The sequence below is a fragment of the Centruroides vittatus genome, unplaced genomic scaffold (assembly GCF_030686945.1).
Source record: "Centruroides vittatus isolate TY-2023 unplaced genomic scaffold, ASM3068694v2 contig_847, whole genome shotgun sequence".
NCBI classification, from domain to species: domain Eukaryota; kingdom Metazoa; phylum Arthropoda; class Arachnida; order Scorpiones; family Buthidae; genus Centruroides; species Centruroides vittatus.
In genome coordinates, this window is record NW_027122552.1 from 294,095 (window position 1) to 314,155 (window position 20,061).

Genomic DNA, 20,061 nt, shown 5'->3' on the forward strand with positions numbered 1-20,061 from the left:
TTTTATTTCTATTTTTGCATTTTCAAATGTATAATAAAGTTTGTGATTGTTGCAAGTAACAATTTTTACCTAATAATTTTTTAATACTATTAATTTGTGATACATAATATATTATTTTTTCTGCAATAATAACTAACTTTTTTCTGTACCCCTAAACAACCTATCGCGTACCCCGGGTTTGGAATCGCTGTATTAGGGCATCAATACTGTTAAATTTTGCTGGTTAACAATTGATGTTATGGGGGAGGTAAAAGGGATCGTGATTGATATCTCGAGTAGAGTCGCACTTAATGACGATTTTATTGGTCTTTAGCATTTACAATTTATTTTTGAAAAAACTCACCCCACCCTCAAAATTAAGGTTTTTTCCATTTTATAATAAACAAAAATATAAGAAAAATTTTTAGCAGAATATAACAGTTGGCGCACCAAAATTTTAAATGATGTTGAGAAAGTTAAGCAACTCGTTGCTAGATTTTTCAAAATGTGTTTTATATGCTAAAAATTAAAGAAATGTGGTTTCTTTTATTCTAGTAACGGTTTCTGTTGACAGTTCGTAGCGTTCTACAGTTTAAATAATAATCCATTTAAATCTTCACTAATTAAAAATAGCATTAAAAAAGTCTTTCAAACATAAATTCACTTAAATACATTTTGTAAAATATACCAACTGGTGAGTCGTGTGGTTGTATATTTTCTGTGTTCACTTTCGTTTTAGAATGGCATAAACAACATCAACTTAATTTACTATTTTAACTCAAAAACTCTTGTTATATCCATAAAATATTAGAATATTTAAACGAATTAATTATTCTTTGTTTATATTTTAGAAGAATTGAAGAACTTTCCAATTCTGTCAGCTAATGCTTCTCTAGAAATTATGTCTCAAGGATTGTCTATGATTGAAATATTCTTTTTTCTGAGGTAAGTGCACGATTTTATCTTTACACCTTATGTTATAGAATATATATATTGTGTAGTAATTAATTAATCCATTAAAACTGTAATCATGATATCTTTGAGATTTGGAAATTTTCAAAGACATTTGCAAGGGGAAGTTATTTATTTATTATATACTTTTTGTCAACGTGGACATTAATTATTAATAGGACAATTATACTGGTTTTAAGCTTTTACGCAAGAATTGAGGAAAAAAGTTCTTAAAGAAAACAGACTTTCTTTATTAAGCTAATTATTTATGTACATCATAGCTGCTGTATGTAAAATATGCGAAATTTTTAAACATTGTACTATATTTAAAAAATTAATCGCGATTGTTCCCTTAATTCAGTAAGTTATAGAATAAAATATATAATTTATATAAATATACTGTTTAGTTAACGGAGTAAATCCTTGTACTGTACACGAGGGATTTTTACAAATTATTCCTCTGCATTTGAGAATAATTAAAAACTGAAGTAAAATTGAAATTAAGCGCATCTCACGTTTAGATTGTACAATACCTGCGTACTTAATTGTCAGATCACTATACTGTACTAGTATTTATATCTATCACATTTTTTAAATGAATTAACTACATTAAGAAATGTAGTGTGTCTGTTTGTGAAACTTCTTTTTAAATTACGTGAACGAGTTTCTAATTATTTTCTTATGAATTCCAAATGTATTTTCGTAAAACAAAAGTTAAATCACTGGCTAATTTTAGTCTGAATTATGAAAAAAATATTTGTATTAAGATCAACAATAGGCATTTTTTTATAATTTGTATTTACATAGTTTGTACATTTATATATTTATATGAAATTAAAAGTTCAATTTAAAAATTTGTGATTCCTTTTCAATTTGTTTAAAAAAATAACATTTTATTTAAGGTGTTTTTATTACAATTTTAACAGTAGATTATATTAAACGCGTATTAATTAAATTCTATGCAGTGGTTTTTTAACATTCTACCTGCGACGAGTGAATAAAAAAAGACCGGCGTTGTACTACTTAATGTTTTTAATCAAGCGATACATCAGGTTAATTGTTATTTTATCTCTTTGTTTTCATTCACTAAATTAACTTTTTATGTACTATTAAAATGTTATTCATTTTATATTAAAGACTGACTTTTCCTTTGCTCTGCATATTGGCTTTCTTCATACTGCTGCCTCTTTCTGGCGAAGGACCACACTGGGATCTCGTATATAAAGAAGCGGAAAACGTTGAGAAATACTGGTGGAGATATATCCTTCAAATTCAAAATTTTTACTACAGTAAAATAACTGTAAACTGCTGAGTATTCTTGTTTTTAAAATAAAATGTTATTAAACTATACTAAAAAATCATTTGCTTTTTACAGTATTCTATACACATTTGGTTTCTGAATGTGTTGATGCAATTAGCTGTAATCACAGTTCCTTTGTTATACATTCGTGACAGGTAAGGATAAATATAACTTTATTACTTTTTATTTTCTAATATCTTATGATTTTATTGCTTTAATTCATTGTTTTCTTTTATCCCGTGTAACTACTATAAAATAAAGTTTATATTCTTGGTAGCATGTGCTAAATTTTATAGCATGCATATAAATAGGTATTATTATTCATATTTTCACATAATTTACTTTTGTATTTTTCATTTTATAAATACTTTTCAATAATAAAATGGCGATCATAAAATTTATTCCTTAATTTATCCTTACAAACGATTGTCACTGTTTGAAAAGAAATGAAAAGTTTTTAAAGTTTTTGTTTTATTTATTGAAATAACTAATAGAAAAATTAATTTTTATTTATTTTCACAACTCTTACAGTTTATTATTATCATATTATTGCACACATTATTTTATTTCATGCTCTGTTCGATGTCTATCCTATTTCTCTTTTAAGTATTTTAAGTGGGTGAAATCCTCTTTGAATTTGTTTTCGAATGCTTTTTTTTAAAATTTATTTTTTCATAACAAACAAAAATATACATTTATATAAACTTCAATACATAGTTAATATAATATATTTCAATATATTCCGACATATATTTATTGTGACATCGTCACAATGCCTGGCTGCAATTATTAATCACATTTTTAAAATTTATTTAATTCGAAATACATGCTTTCCACCTCAAATTAGTAGTGGCTTCCTCTGTACATAATACTTATTTTAAACAACACAATCCTGCCGGTTATCTAACACTTTTCAAGGGAAAATAATTGTCGAGTATATATATATATATATATTATATATATATATATATCAATAATGTACATATAAAGGGTATTTTTCACGATATCTTATATATAAAATACTCGTGTCACAATTTTTGTTACCGTACTCCTCCGAAACGGCTTTACCGATTTTTACCAAATTTTATATGCATATTCAGTACGTCTGAGAATCGGCTACTATCTATTTTTCATACCCCTACATTATTTCCCCCTTTCAAAAATACATTTATATATGGATTAAGGCTCTTATGTCCAACAGATGGCGCTAACTTCCGACGACCTAAGTTTGCTTTTCTGTGAGGCATTATGCTTTTCTGTGAGAATGGACTGAAGCAGATCATTTTCTATCTATCTATATAAATAAAATATAACGTTCGTTTGTTCCTACCGATTCCTTTGAAATTTTGACACAACGTTGCATTCGAATACGCACGTGTTTGTATATAATATACATGTCGAAATTCTCCATACTGGGGGGAGATGGACGGGATTAAGGCTTACCGTGAAGAACTCGGCTTCTATTATACTATTTTACATGCGGTTTTTTGCGTTTTTAATTGCGTTTTAATAGGTTACGTCAACAGAATATACACTAAAAAGGGATTTTTCGATATTCCCCAGCGGGAAAAGTGACGGGATTAAGGCTTACTGTGAAGAACTCGGCTTTTATTATACTATTTTAGATGCGTTTTTGATTGCGTTTTAATAGAGTACGTCAAGAGAATGTACACTAAGAAGGGATTTTTTCGAAATTCCCCCCACGGGGGAAGTGTTATACATTTATAATAGATACATTTTGAGCCACAACAACGTGTGGCCGGGTCAGCTAGTTTAGATATATAAATTATCTATGATTTCGCATAAACTGTAAATCTGTATTGTAACACATATTATAGTATAATATATATTACAATCACGATGTAAAAATTATGTAATTTACTATTTATTTTGAAATATATATTTTGTTCGATTATAATTGTTTTGACTCTATTCACTAATAGATTTTAGATATAAATTTAAGTATTTGTTTTGGTTGTTTAAACTTATTAACATGATTTGTAAATGAGAAAATATAGAAATTATATTTGAATTTTTAAATATAATATTTTAATACACTTAAACTGAAATTGTTTTTATTGCAGATGGCCAAGAATTGTAACTGTATTATTGTACATATTGACAGTGGCAGGAATCGTATCACACGTTTCTCAATCGCTAATTCAGAAATGTTTTGTGATCGTTGGTTTAGCAGTAAACTTAAAGTATGTTTTATGTGTTAAATATTTTTATTATATACACATATACACAATTAACTGAACTGCACGAGTCGAAATGAAATGGATAAAGTAATAAGTTTAAAAAAGCTAAGAAGGTGGCGTAAAGTATTGACATTGCACAAGAAATATTTCCCCCCTTCATTTTCTTTTTCTAATGTGAAAATACTGTATAGCCTATGTTTATTTGGAAGGAAGAAGTATTGGAAAGCCTCTTCCTTCCAAATAAACATAGGCTGTACAGTATTAACTTAACGAAATATAGGAAAGATAGTGAAAAATGATAGCCTAACTTTTTTAAAACAAATTTTAAATATCTGAAAAATTTTCAAAGTAACGTTTTCCAGTATTTATTGTAATGATGTTGATTGTTATTATACATATATTAAGTTAAAGCATTTATATATAGTTTTATATAACTTTGATTGAGTTGGTTAGAAAAAACTTATCACATTAAAAATTTTATTGTATTGTTTAAATTTATTACAGAAATGTCGTGAAGTTGCTGATGAAAATCTACATCAAACCTTACTTTTCACACCTAAGTTCTTACTGTTTGGGCTTATTAATTGGACACATTTTATTGGAAACGAAACAACTGAAATTAGGAAAGGTATGTTATAAATAGGGCTTGATATATTTCCTAGAGTTTATTTTAAATCTAAATATTTCAAATAAAAATTGTACTCGTATGAAACAAGTGTTTGACATATTTGGTATTTGGATACAAAATTAATTTCGGTATTATTGAGAGCTTACTCATTCGGATGCCTTATTCTCACTAACACTCGAGAATCTCATTAGCAGAAAAATCAAATTCGACAGCATCAACAAAATACAATTAATATCAGATATAATAACGTAAGACATTCTGGTATGAATGTCCATTATAAATTGTAATTATGTATTGACCAGATTTACATATGAAAAATTCTTAATCTTTTACAAATTCCTTGTAAATCCTCAGCAATACTGACTGTAGAATTATACGATATTATTACAAGTAACAGTACAATAAATTTTAATGTTCAAATACTACTGTAAGGTTTGCAAAACTTCCATACTCCGAGGAAATGAAAACTGTAACGTAAAAGTTGTTTGACACATAGTGACAGTAATCACATTTTTGTATTTCAGACATCATGTGCTTTCTAATGTTTGAATTCGGCAAATTTTAATTTTATATTTATACAAGAAATCTATGTTAATATATAATTGTTTTTAATTGTTCTACTCGAAAGAACTACTTCATTTTGCTTATATGATAATTAGTTGTTACATACAGGAATGTAAACAGTAAAGTCAAAGAAAATAATTTTTAAATACAGAAATATATAAAACGATCAATGTGTACTTTATTAACCTCATTTGACACGTGTTCGAATACATAATTTATTCTGGCTTTCTATGAGTATTTAAGTAATCATATTTCAGTCTCTAATTTACTTATAGAGTATGACGTATCAACGTCATTTACAATGATTTATCTCCATTTTTTAGGGTTTTTTTCATATGTTCCGAAAATAACACTAATATATTTTAAAACGTAATAGAAGTATGTCAACCTTTGACACAAAACTTTTATTTCAAATCGCTGTGGCTTACAGATTATTTGTAGTACTTCATAAACAATAATTTTACACGTGTGTTTTACATTTCATTCTAATTATTGAGGAATGTAATGTATACCACACATAGTAAATATCAGATACGAAAATAATTTATACAACACAATTATAATAAATCTCAGATATGAAATGACGTTTTAGGTACATTTTACTGATATCAACATTTTGATACTAAAATTTGATTTTAACATTCAAATCAAATTATTTTTCTTAAGTTATTGTTTTTAGTTTCGTATCATTATGATTTCTGTAATTGGCTGTTTTATCCAATTTTCACTAGATTTGGCCAAAACGATTGACACAGAATTTGGCACATGCATTTCGATTTAAATAAGTGATATTACATGGAGGAATAATATGTTTCAACCGTTTTGACAGATCGATGGAAAATTGGATAGAATAACTAATTACAAATTTAACAAATTATTTGTCATTTCCATGCTTGTTCCATGCTTTCTAACTGCATTGAGTAATACTGATACCCATACTGAATAAAAACATTTTTATGTCAGTATTTTCAGTGTTCAACCTTCATCAATAGAACGATATTATGACAATAAAAAGCATGAATTGCTAAAATAACATCTTTAATATTAAATTATATTCCAAAAATTATTCAATTTTATAATTATATTTAACTTTTAAGCAGCAACATACATAAAAAACAAATATTGAAGATAAAAAATTGATTAAATTATAATTTTACAAATACAATTAAATTGAAAATATAAAACAATTTTAAATTCGATAATTAAATGTATATTTACAATACCATTACAGAGGACTCTCGTTTCCTGTTGGATTATGACAACTTGTTCGATAGGATTGGCTTTCTTCGGTTTGCACAATTACAGACTTGATCCTTCTCCAAATGAATCAGTAATAGCTGCTCATCAGATTCTTACTTCATTTGCGTGGACAGCCATAATAGCTTGGATATGTGTAGCATGCATTTCGGGATACGGAGGTATGTTGATATCGTTAAAGATTATTAGGAATACATTATTAGACAGTTTGGTTTATCTTACAATATGAAATATAAGGATGTGTCAGTAAATAAGGTTCACATTGACTCATTATAGTAAAAAAAATTGACTACACCATTTCGTATTTTTAACACTGCTAATTGCCTTCATTGATCAATTGACTTTCGTGGTAAGGTTTTCATATACCTGAATATAACAAAATTTAATAAGTTATCGCTGGAAATTGTTGCATGAAACCCTTGTCATTACAAATACAAGTTACATATTTGAAACAAAATACAGTAAGTAAAATATATGTAACATGCTATACGTACATTCACAAGCTTATATGTAAGAAAAATACCTTTAATTATAACTTCGTAACAAGTTTCATGTATGCAGGAAAGCTGTCCAGAAGCATTTTCTAATTAATAGACGACCGGCAAGAGTGTTTCTAACAGGAAACGTATAATGTACAGGGGTAAGACACTACTAATTTGAAGTGGAGTATATATATTTTAAATTAAATAAATTTAAAAATAAGATTAAAACTTGCAGCTAGGAATTGTGACGATGTTACAAAAAATAATTGCTCGTTTAATTAAAGTTCTTCAAGCTACGTTTTTATTATATTTTTATATTACAATTCTAAAATCGTTTAAAATTTATGTTTAACGTGATACTGGCTAAATTATGTTTGTCTGAATTGAAAATCAAGCCTTATTTAGTGGTAGGACCAAACATAGAGAAATTGTGCTGTTGATAGTCCGGAGTGTTGTTTGATTTAAAGGCAGGCTGATTGATGATATAAACGGCGATGCAAAGATATGTAACGTCTCATTCAAAGCTATGAATGAATTAAAGAAAATTTTCTTGAATATTAATAAGAAATGTACTCTTAATCCTCGGTCTTAATAACTTTCTACAACTCTTTATATATTGTGGGTGGAAACAAATGAAGTGCTATTGTTATACCCTGGCTGAAAGTACGATTTTGCTTTGTAAATCATACCGTAATTCACTATATATGCATTTCGTAAAGATATTATAGGAAAAAAACAAATCTAACGGATTTGCCGTGAAAAACAGATTTGTGCAGCTACATTAGTTTGTACGTAAACCAACAGTAAATATACAGATGTGTAAATACAGCAGAAATGACCTTCGTAATATAGTTATAGATACTTCACGGAAATAATGCAATTCTAAATTTTAAAAATATTTTAAATATTATATTCAGAAGAATAAGAGACCATAAATTTACCTATACCTGTGACTAACATTCTGTATTAAATAAATGAAAAGACATTAATAGCTTTCACAGTCATTAGAATCTTGGCATTGCCTTAAGTCAAAAGAAAAACTTAAAAGTAATAAATAATACAAGATTTTCTGTTATTTTTTGTGTGAAGAAATTTCTTCACTAAAATATACGAGAATTATTAAGCACCAAAAAATTGAATATTTTCTCTTGTTTAAATTGCCCTTTATAAATGGCATTTAGAATATATGTTTTCTAATTACTACTTTGTTTTACTTGATTTATTAATGAAAAACAAGCAAAAATTATTGTGACATCTTCACAACGCCGGGCAGAAATTTTAAGAGTTTTTTAAAATTTGTTTAATTTAAAATGTATGATCTCCACCTCAAATTATCAGTGGCTTGTCCTTGAATTTCATACTTTTTCTGACACCAACGAATTTATGCCAATCATCTATGTAACTCTCTTTCGGGAAAAACTTAGGATTAAAATCACATGACTTCCAGTGTATACCGGAAGTTCGTATATACTGTAGTTACTCCGGCCTCCGTCCGTTAAGATTTTAATATCTAGTCTCGATTTTCATCTATATCAGTGGTTCCTAACTTTTTCGATTCTCGGTACCTTTGCCAAATGTTCGTTTCCCATGGCGCCCTATGTCAAATTCTAACAAGAAAATTTGCAAAATAGCAAATTATTTTTTTATTAAAAAATTTAGGTTGTTTAGTAAATAATAAATAATAAATAAAACTCGTATTTAAGTTAAACATGTAATTGAACATAATCAATTAATTATAATTAATGGGATGGATCACCTGTTGATCACCGCACATTTTCTCACATCTTGGAATGACACTGAACACAGTCACTCTCGTTTCCTTCTCGACATTAATTTTCGTGCAACACTTACTTTCTATCACAGCGACAGCCGAAAACCACAAATAAAAAGTCGCAATTGAAATTAATATTTTCTGAGCTTTCCACTCAGAAAGGGATATTCACCATCCGAAATTCAGTTAATTCTATGCTGCTAAATTTTATTTACAACGTATTGTTGTAAAGCATATCAATATTTTTTTTCTTTTGCAACGGTAAATTTAGATGGAGCACTGGCATTCAAATGGATCTTGAATCCATGCAAATTTATCGATATTATAATTTTGAAAATATTTCTGATACCAGGTGATGTTCTTCAAAAATGGATTTCATACCTCGAGAGAAATCAACTCTACTAGAGATCAAATCTACTGCAACAAGGAAAAACTTTCTTTTTTCCATCTTCATGTATTATTTTTTTTTAGCGGAGTTAATTTTTTTATGAAAGCTGAAATTTTATGCACTTTTTAAAGTAGATTGAGAAAATTTCAGCTTTTATGAAAAAATTAAAACTGAGGTAAAGAAAAATAAACGAAGTTGGGGAACTGCGTGTTGATTTCCTGTACAGGGCATTCAGAGCATTCAGCTTTTCAAAAATATCACATACGTATGCTAATTTTACCAAAAACCCTTCATTCACAAATTTTCGGTATACTTGTGATCTTCTTCTTTAAGAATAATATAAATTTCCTGTCACAGTTCAAACGTACGAAACAAAACATTACCCCGAGAGAGCCATGGCGAAGTGCTGTAGACGTGTACTCGGATCCCTTATATTTGAAAAATCCTGCCTTCAACGGCGGATTTTTTTCTAAAGTTTGCTACATTCACTACGTGTTCTAAGACCTGGTTCAATGTAAGACTCGGATATTTTGATGCGATTGCTTCCCTGTGAATGACGCAATGGGTTCACATTGCATAAGACTCTTTGCTTCGAATAAGTGCTTGCAATCTTCCATAACAGCCGGACATAGAACGAGCATTATCATTACAGATATCAACGCACTCCGTCTACTTCAAATTATTTTCGGATATGAATGTATCAAGGATCTCGAACAAGTCTTGAGCCTTAGCACTAGCAGTGATACTTTTACAAAAGAAAAGGTCTACAATGTTATTACTATCTACTCGTATAAACTGTACATGACAAATCAAGTGAGCGATTATTATTATCTGTAGCCTCATTCAGCTGCAACAAAAATTCCTTCCCTTTTATTTTTTCAATTAACTGATCATTGATGTTTTCCGGTGTGTACTGTATCCTGCCAGTGATGATTTTATTAGACAAAGGCACTTTTGAAAGCTGCTTCCCAACAGACCCACCGATATGTTCATTATTCTACTACAGCAGCCGATAGAATAAGTTTTTCTGCTATATTATGAGGCTTTTTATAATTTGCAATTCTCTATGCCATCTTCAAAGTTGATAGTAAAACATTGCTTGATATTGATGTTTACTCATAATAAGTACCTTTTCTTGATTTAACTCTTTTAACGTTGTAGTAAAGTAGTCACATGATTCAATAACTATGCTAAGATAATTGCTTTCTAAACGACGTTTCAACTTAATAGCATTCACTCTGGTGCCAATACTTACAAACAAAGTACACTGCGGCCTCTCTTCACCATTGACTCTGTCGATGTAAAACCGACGTATAAATAACTATCATATTTTCGATATTTACGCTTCTTTACTAGATGACTGCGTAACCTCTTAACTTTTACTCTCACAACGCTTATTACTACTTAATAAAGACCGGTTCATTCTCGAAAATGCATGCGACAAAAAATACATCAAAACCTTCACTTGCCTTAATTATGACAATATTTAGTCGATACAATCTCCGAAAACTTATTAAATACTGAAATCGCATGAAAGCGGCATCTATTTATATACGAACACAAATTACCAAGAAAGTTTGACAAACTAATAAAACAATTTAGAAACTTATTACAGAGCACCATCTGCTAAACCTTTGTAGATGATTCTGCAAACAATTACTAAGTGATTTAATGGATTGCACTAAATCTTCTAAATGTCAGATCTTATCACATTGAATTGAAAATAGAAGTAAAATCATGGAAATTTTATATTTCGTGGCTCCCCTGTGAGGATGCCGCGGTTACCTAAAGCACCACGGCGCACACTTTGGGAACCGCTGTGGCTTCTACATAATACCGTTCTCGAGATTAAAGAAAGACAGAAAGGCTGACAGGTGTGGTTGGGAATTTACAGGTCTACAACATTTTAATATTGCATCTTAAAACTTATTCCAATCAATGAACCGCTGAGCCATTTATCGAAACTTCTAAAGAGAGTAAATTTGATTTTATAGCAAAACTATTTTATTTCATATGTAATACAGTACTGAAAGAGGTAAAATATTGTACAAAATATGTGGATATTTACTCATAAACTAAAAACCGTCATGTTATATCAGGAAAAATAACTATTTTTCCTAATCCATTAGTAGGTCCATTAGAATTAATTTCTCCCAAATATATGGCGAATTAATCTATGTCGTGTCATTTTCCATGTATTTTCATGTAAAGTCGGTAAGATAAATATAAAAATGTTTACTATTTTTAATGTTACAATATGGATGTTGATGATATAAATTCCTCAAATAAATATAGCTTGATACTGTTTCAGGTGTTGTAAATAAATTCCTCTCTTGTCACTTTTTCGTCGTAATGGATCGAATAACGGTTTGGATTTATATTATGCATCCTCTATTTCTTCTATATATTAACGGAGACAGAAGGAAGCCTCACGTACTTACAGAATTAGATACGGTAATATATAAATTTTTAAGTAGCTATAAAATTCTCCGAAACGCAATGTTTAATATTCATATTACAAGCCTTTTCTATATCTTAATAAATAAGCGAATTATATTTATAGATGTTTAATATATATTTTAATGTTTTTTCAGTGGATGTTATACCTATTTTTGTTGTCAGTCTCTATTGTTGGATCTGTTTTCTGCTACACCTTCCTGCAAATTCCGTTTTCATATATTACGAACAAAGCATTTTCTCCGAAAAGTTCCATAGAAAATGTCTATAAAGATAATAAAAATCACAAAGTGGAAACAATAAAGAAAAAAATTTCCTAATTTCCAATACAAGCATTGTTAAGATGTCTACAGAGCCGTATAGTTTTGGAGACTATCAAACATCGCATCTGGTGCCTCCGTCTCAATGTTAATTACATGAAATATCAAATTAATTGTTACTTTGTGGTTTTTCAAGTAATTTCAATTTGATGAATGTTTAGAAATAATAGAAAAAACGAAAATAAAATATACTTATTAATTTTTAGTATAAACTATGCTTACATTTTTTTATTTATAACACAATATTTAGTTTCTTACATATAACAGACAAGTCAAAAGACCCGATGGCATACTAAATTACATCGGGGCATACTAAATTACATATAAAATAATAATATTCTAAATATTATACTGTAAAAATATAATATAAATATAATATAATATATATTAATTTTAAAATATAAATTATTTTATATTTTAAAATTAAACGGCCACTAGAGGCACTAGGAGCGCCCCTAGTGGCCGTTTTTGGCATATCGTGACAAAGAAAGAGACTGCCCATTTTTTCAGCTTTATATAGTAGATGGAGAGTATGGTGATCATACAACAAATGACTCTTCAAGATTTTAAAATTCTTTAACACAGGGTAGCTTGAAACGTCGAAAAATGCAAAAAAATTTTGAGAATTTTTTTCGGATGTATGGATGTTAGTGCGTATGTTTGAGGAGGGAGCACGATTTTGTTCACCTCGAATGTAAGTTTAATAACGCTCGTACTTTTTGACCAAAATTTCTGAAATATGGCAAGAAAGTTTTATTTGTCAGGGTGATTGATGGTGTTAAATTTTGGGGATCTAACGTCGAGATTATTTCCCAAAATGACGACGCAGAAATGGACATTAAGTGTCGTTTCGGAAAAGCGGAGATCGTCTTCTGGCGGATAAACAAGATCTGGTTTTTCCCATTCATCTCTTGAGAACCAAAATCTGCCTGTTCACTTCCATTTTGACTCCGATAGCTGCTTATGCTAATGAGTCCTGGAAAACATCGGGAAACATCAATAGAAAGCTCGATGTCTTCCAACAGAGATGCCTACGACGAATCTTAAAGATTCGATATTTAGATCATACCCCTAATGAAGAGGTCTCCGAAGGAGTGGGATGTGCAAACTTCATAACATTGTCGCCCGTAGAAAAGTCAGATTGGCCGGCCACATTTTTCGTATGAAGAACAATATTATAGTTATATTTCATAATTTTAAAATTTTATGTAAACTACGTAGAAGAAGAAAGAACATACTACAAATTGATTTTCATTTTATATTATTTATACTAAAAATCCTAATACAATTGTTATAAACTTTTTTTTCATTGTATGTCTACAATATGATGATGATAAATCAAATAATGCATTTATTAATTAAGCTTTCTTTGCATGCTTCATATATACTGCAAAAGGTAGGAATTTTTAAATTTCATCCATGTTATATTGTATATTCACAAAGTCTTCCAGGATGTTAATGCATACGTTTCAAGACACTTCTAGAACCGAATGAAATAAAATGATAAACAAGAATTGTATATTGTGAATAAGAGAAACTTTTAAGAAATAATTATGTATTTTGTAGATTTTAGTGTTTTCGTATAAATTAACTTTGATAAACATTTTTTTTTCTCGTAGACGATGTTAGTAAATCAAGACAATAAGCCGTATAAAAATAGATACTTTGAAAATTACACATGACAAACGTGTTTGCTAAAATTCGTGAATGTAGAAAAAGTTATGGTTCTTAAATGTTATCCGCCGTATCTATTCTAGATTTACTTTAAAAAAATCTTTTAGCATATAACGTTTGCATATATATATATTTAATTTTAGTTGATATTATAAAAAACAAAATTTTCATTGAATTTTACTTGAAATTTACACATCTGCTGTATTAACTTCCGTGTACTTGACTCATGCTTAATAATATTCAACTACAGGCAGTCCTCTACTTACGAACATTCGACTTACGAACTTTCGGCGTTACGAACAAAGCCGACAGATGGCGAGTTAAAGTGCAGTTGGTTATTTTTTATGTATAGTCAAGTTTATTTTTAAAGTTTTACGTTAGAACATTTACAGTACATACATATGTACATTTGTAATTGTTTTAAATGAGTAATTTTAATAAATAATGTACATGTGATTGATTTGAATTTATACTTCCCTTTAACAATCTTAATTCAACATTATTCAAGTAGCCTAAACATTACATAATTGTAAAAACAACGTTGTATTTGAGTTTTTGCGCCAAACATCGTCTTTTCGAGTTACGAACTTTTCGACTTGCGAACGACCGCTACGAACGGATTAAGTTCGTACGTAGAGGACTTACTGTAATTGAATAATAATAAGCACAAGTTAAGGACACGAAATGACGAAGGACATTTTTTCCCAGTTTTTCTAGTTAAAATTTTACAATTATTAAATTAATAGTGTAATTATAATTTATTTACAACTGTAGTTTAATCATAGTTATTAATTTAAATAAATTATAAAATATAATTACCTTACTGTACCAAGATATATTAATTCATAAATATAAGGGTGATCAATAATAGTATCCGTAGACTTTAAGTTCTTGAACATGAGAAAATTGCAGATTGTTTGCGATTATCTTCTTTATTTTAAACCCCTCTTTAAAGGTTTTCGATGGGACTTCTTACTGGCCAAAGTAGAATATTAATTTTCTTTGCATTACACCGGCCTTGAGTTGTTTTTTTAGTTACGTCAGGAGGCATTGTCTTGTTGAACATATTATTTGCTTTTTGTAAAATTGATCTAAGAGCAAACAATTTTTAATAACAGCTGATAATTTTCAGATATTTATTTAATGTTAACTTTAACGAAAACAAGTTTATCATCATAACGGAATGCTCTCTAAGCTATGACAGAATCTCTATCCATTTGTCTACTAAATATTCCTTAGGAAACCTCAGAAATCACGTCAATATGCATTATTTCTATCTAGGTTTACAAGATTAAACTTTCCATCTGAAAACATCACACTGTATCACTCTTTAGTCTAAAATATGTACAGGTACTTCTTTGTCCTTTCTAATGTTGTTGTTTATTTGCCTCAGTCAATTTCGACTTAGGCTTGGGTTTTAAACATTTTTCTCGTGATGGTGTCGTAATGTATTAACAGTGAAACTTGAATTTTGTAAAATTAATAAATAAATGTGTTAAGATTGTGAAATTAATTGTTGGAAACGTGATTATTTATTATATTCGCTTTGTTCAGAATAATAGTTGACCGTTAAACATGGTTAGTTCTGAGAAAACTAAAAAATATATTGGTTTTATAATTTATTGGCAGCCTGCCTTATATATATATATATATGCACCAACTCGGATGTTGCTTTAGTTAGAACGTGGAACCGCAGGAAAAAGTCGCTCTACTTTCCCGCCAACAATTCAAATTTTGGAGGCACCATTTGTTATAATATTTTATTATGAAAAATATATTTTCAACTGTTATAAAATGGGAAAAACCTTCATTTTGTGGGTAGACATGAGTTTTATAAAAAAAATGGAAATACCAATAACAAGTAAACTCGTCATTGTGTCCGATCCTACTGGAGATACACACAACCATCTTTACCTCCCCATCTTCTCGACCTTCAATCACTAATATTTAATAGCATCAATCGTCCTAATAAACAACCACCCTGCATAAATTCAGAAATTTTCGACAAAAGCACGGGAGTTATTAAACTTCAAATAGGGTAAACAAAATCGTGCCCGCACAGAAACTAACATCCAAACATACAGCAATTTTGTACGTTTTTGTATTTCTCGACGTTTCAAGGTGTTCTATGTCCTAAAATGTAAAAATTTGAAGACGGGGTCATTTTTTGACTGATTTCCATACTTTCTGTCTGTTGTATGTAACAGCCGGGAAAGTTATAAAAAAAAAGAGAGGCAAAACTTTTACTGGTAGAAAAATTTTAATATCGCTCTCTGTAATGAGAAAAAAACGAAAGATACAGGATCCAGTATTTCAGTTGTAAAAAATGGGTTGACAAAAATGCGCGGGTAAAAAAGATTTGTAATTTCTAGTTGTTCATTGCAATTGTCCATATAGAACTATGCAATGTTTCAAACGAATACAATTAAAATTGTTTTCTGGACACTACCGTTTTTACATGGTCCACTAATGAAACACGATGGATTCATTGAATCTATCGAGTTTCTGGAAGCAGCTCCATATGATGATGACAAACAAACTCACATTATCGACTTTTTATGCACTATCTGCCCTTTGTGGGTTGCAACAAATAGTTGACATCTGAGCACCATGAAGTTTTTAGCAAACACTTTTCGAATGACATTGTGAGCCTTCTTAGCATTTTGGTCACTTTTGAATTCAGAGAGCAACGGGCACGCAATTCTGTTTTACAAAAGTTTAATAATTTCAGACATTTCTGATGCGTCAATTTCCAATGAAACATGTGAGGAAACGCTATATATACTAACATCCAACGTTCTAGAATATTTTGTCCACTCGTATGTAGAAAAATCGAAATGTGTAAAGTTTCTGTTTATCAACTTATACGATTTTTTCATATTATTTATGTATATTAAAGTTAACATAATTTCTCTACATAACTATCATTTAATAATATTGTATGTGTTGTGAACAAATTCCTTTCTCTCGACTTCTTTGTCGCAATAAATCGACTGAGATTCTGAATTTACCTTCTGAATCCTGTGCTTTTTCTTTATGTCTTTGGAAAAATTAAGTCCATATTCATTTACAGAAATAAGTTTGGCAAGAACTTTGTTTATTCCTAAAATTGTCTCTGTAATTTTGAAAAATATTATTTTCGACATTTAAATTATATACTTTTATTGTAATTTATTAAAATTTTAAATTATCCATATATTATTTCGTAATATTCAGAATTTTTCAGTAAGTAAAATTAATGGAAGTTTCGTATTTATTGTCCAACATGACAATGTTAGACGAAACTGTTTGCATAAATTATGCAGTCAACGTTATTTTATTCTTATTTATTTCAGTACAAGTTTTTCACCCTTTGCAAGGAGAACAAATTAATAGTAACATGTCAAAGTAAGATTACAAACAAAATTTAAATAATTAATAAATATACAATAAATATAAATACAACTTGTTCACAAAAATAAAACCATTGCTTCCGTTTCCCTTCTGTCGTTTTACACTATCAGCAGTCCATAAAAACTCACAAAAATATGGAAACGACCTTCCTTTTTAGGCTACTGCCTCCACAATAAAGGATGCTATACATAGTAAAATCGTCCTCTGTTGCTCCTGCCATCATCGGAATAATACGTTTAAGTAAAAGAAGTAAATGTGATAGTCGCAGAAACACCGGAGGACAATTTTACCATATTTTGCATTCTCTATTGTGCAGGCAGTAGCCTAAAAAGGAAGGTCGTTTCCATATTTTTGTGAATTTTTATGGACTGCTGATAGTGTAAAACGACGGAAGGGAAACAGAAGCAAAGGTTTTATTTTTGTAAACAAGTTGTATTTATATTTATTAAATGTAAATGGCCGTCGGAGATGTTTAATTTTTACTATTTTTACTAAATTTAATTTTTTTTTCTTTTTGTTTTCACTTTTGACTAAGACTTTCTCTCTTTGCTAATCATCAACTCTACCAGTATAATACGTCCTATTAACAAACCAGGGTTCAAGTACACAATATAGAAACAAAAAATAAAACAGTAAGGACATAAAGTAAATTTTAATTCTTTTTTACCTCTATTTCACAGGACTGAAACTAAAAACGTTTAATTTTGTCTTCGTTTTTAGTTTTAGGAACTCTTATTTAAACTACAAAAGATTATAAAACGAGCATTTATTCATTATGGCATCCTCACAATGGCGGACTGCAAATTTAGTAGTATTTTGTAATTTATTTGACTTAAAATATATGCCCTCTATCTCAAATTACTAGTGGCATGCTCCTGTACATCACAGTTTTCCTTTAACGATACAGTTGCGCCGGTCATCTACGAAAACCTCCAGGAAAATGTTTTTGATTTCAAATAACGTAATTTTCTTTTTGGATCGGAAGTTCGTATATAGCTATCGGGGTCTACCTGCGCATAAGATTTCCATATCCGGTCTCCACATTCATCTATTCCGTAATCTCTCCATTCTCGAGGTTACGAAATGACAAAGGTACGGACAGAGTTGGAATTTATAAGTCTACAATTTTTTCATATTGCAGCCGAATAGTTGTTCTCGTTTTGATTTACTGTAAATTATTAAAGAAAACAAGAGTTCGAATACTTACAGAATCTAAACAGCTTATTTTCCTTTCACAAACTGAATTGAAAGTTTTGACAAGATGTTGTGTGTATGAGACAAACTATACACCAAGATATAATTTAGAAAAAATTATAAAAAATTCGAAAAAAATTCGAAATTCGAAAAAAACATTATTTTTTTGAATTTCAAAACATTGTTTTAAAAGTAATTTATGATGAGAAATTTGATTTATCGGATAGTTCTTAATAGAGTCGTACACGAGTTAACAATAGGGATGCTTGTGAGACTAGAGGGTCGGCACCTCTTTGATGCCTTGTCAAGACTGACACCACCGGGTCTTCCGGATACGGAAATTTCGATGGCCGTTACGTTAGAAGTCGTGCGAGCGGTCGCGCTTGTAGGCTTCCGGACTCTGAATGGAGACGGAAGGAGACAATCGGAAGAAGTACACTCCACAAGCTATCATTTAACAAAAATACCCGTTTATTGGTCGAGATTATTTACAAGTTATACGATATAAATTTAGATGCTTAGCAGATGCTAATAATAGGACATATATTTTTATACAGATGTTTAGCGGATGCTAAGAATATAGTAACCTTATCATTATTATCATGACCCTGACCGCGCGAGAAAGAGCCTACAATCATTCATATAAATACCTTAAGATTTCGTAGAGATTGAAGTTCGGAACTTCCTGGATTGAGGGAGTCGCTTTCCTCTGGAGCAGTGTTTTCTTTTCTCGAACGGGGACGGATTCTCTTGAGTGGCGACGGCTACGGCTAAGATCGGCGAGGGCGGCGGCGATGGCGAGCGGCGGGTCGCGCACACAGTTCAATAAAACTGAATGACGGCAAACTGTCGTGACGACGAACGCCTTCCGTTTTATTTCAGGGGGATCTATCGTGGATTTTTTTCATGACTTCATTGGGAATTATTCTGAATGGCACAATAATTAAAATTCAATCGTTGGTTCCGGGTGACACATTAGGATGTTGTGTCACCTTTGAAAGGAAGCAAATTAGCAAATTCGTGGGAAAAGATTGAATCATATCTTCTATGATTTTTTTCCCGATAAATTTCTGAACTAAAATTTTTCGTCAGGCCCGGGCTCACACTTATTAATTATTGAATTACTTTTAATTCTTGAGATAGATTCCCATTGGTTATTCCTGAATCCACTACTATGATTGTACCTATGAAGCAATAATAGAAATTCGTAGGTGTTCATATATATTTTTTTATTAATGTAATGTTCGAATGTATAGATCAATAATACTTTCTAGAACAGTAAAACTTTATTTTTTTGATCCTTGTAACAACGAGACAAATTTTTTCATAAGAAAAAATATAAAATAGATTAATCCTGTTTTGACACCCAAATCAAAGCCTTTTTTATTCATTTCAGTTGTACTTTTTGCATAAGAATGTCTAAAAATGCAATATAATATTATATTAACAAATTTCTTAAAATGCAATTTATCTTTAAATTGCAGCGTCATCGATTATTCGTG

The 20,061-nt window shown here is 29.8% G+C and overlaps 1 protein-coding gene across 1 annotated transcript in view; it reads left to right on the top strand.

Moving 5' to 3' along the window:
* The window catches only part of LOC136982514 (nose resistant to fluoxetine protein 6-like), a 30,716-nt gene extending 24,788 nt beyond the window's left edge, over window positions 1-5,928 (top strand). The window contains exons 6-9 of the mRNA XM_067279009.1: window positions 831-924; window positions 4,315-4,434; window positions 4,936-5,059; window positions 5,899-5,928. Of these exons, the coding sequence (XP_067135110.1) occupies window positions 831-924; window positions 4,315-4,434; window positions 4,936-5,059; window positions 5,899-5,928 (368 nt within the window). The remainder of the gene's footprint in view (window positions 1-830; window positions 925-4,314; window positions 4,435-4,935; window positions 5,060-5,898) is intronic.
* Window positions 5,929-20,061: the final 14,133 nt, after the last annotated feature.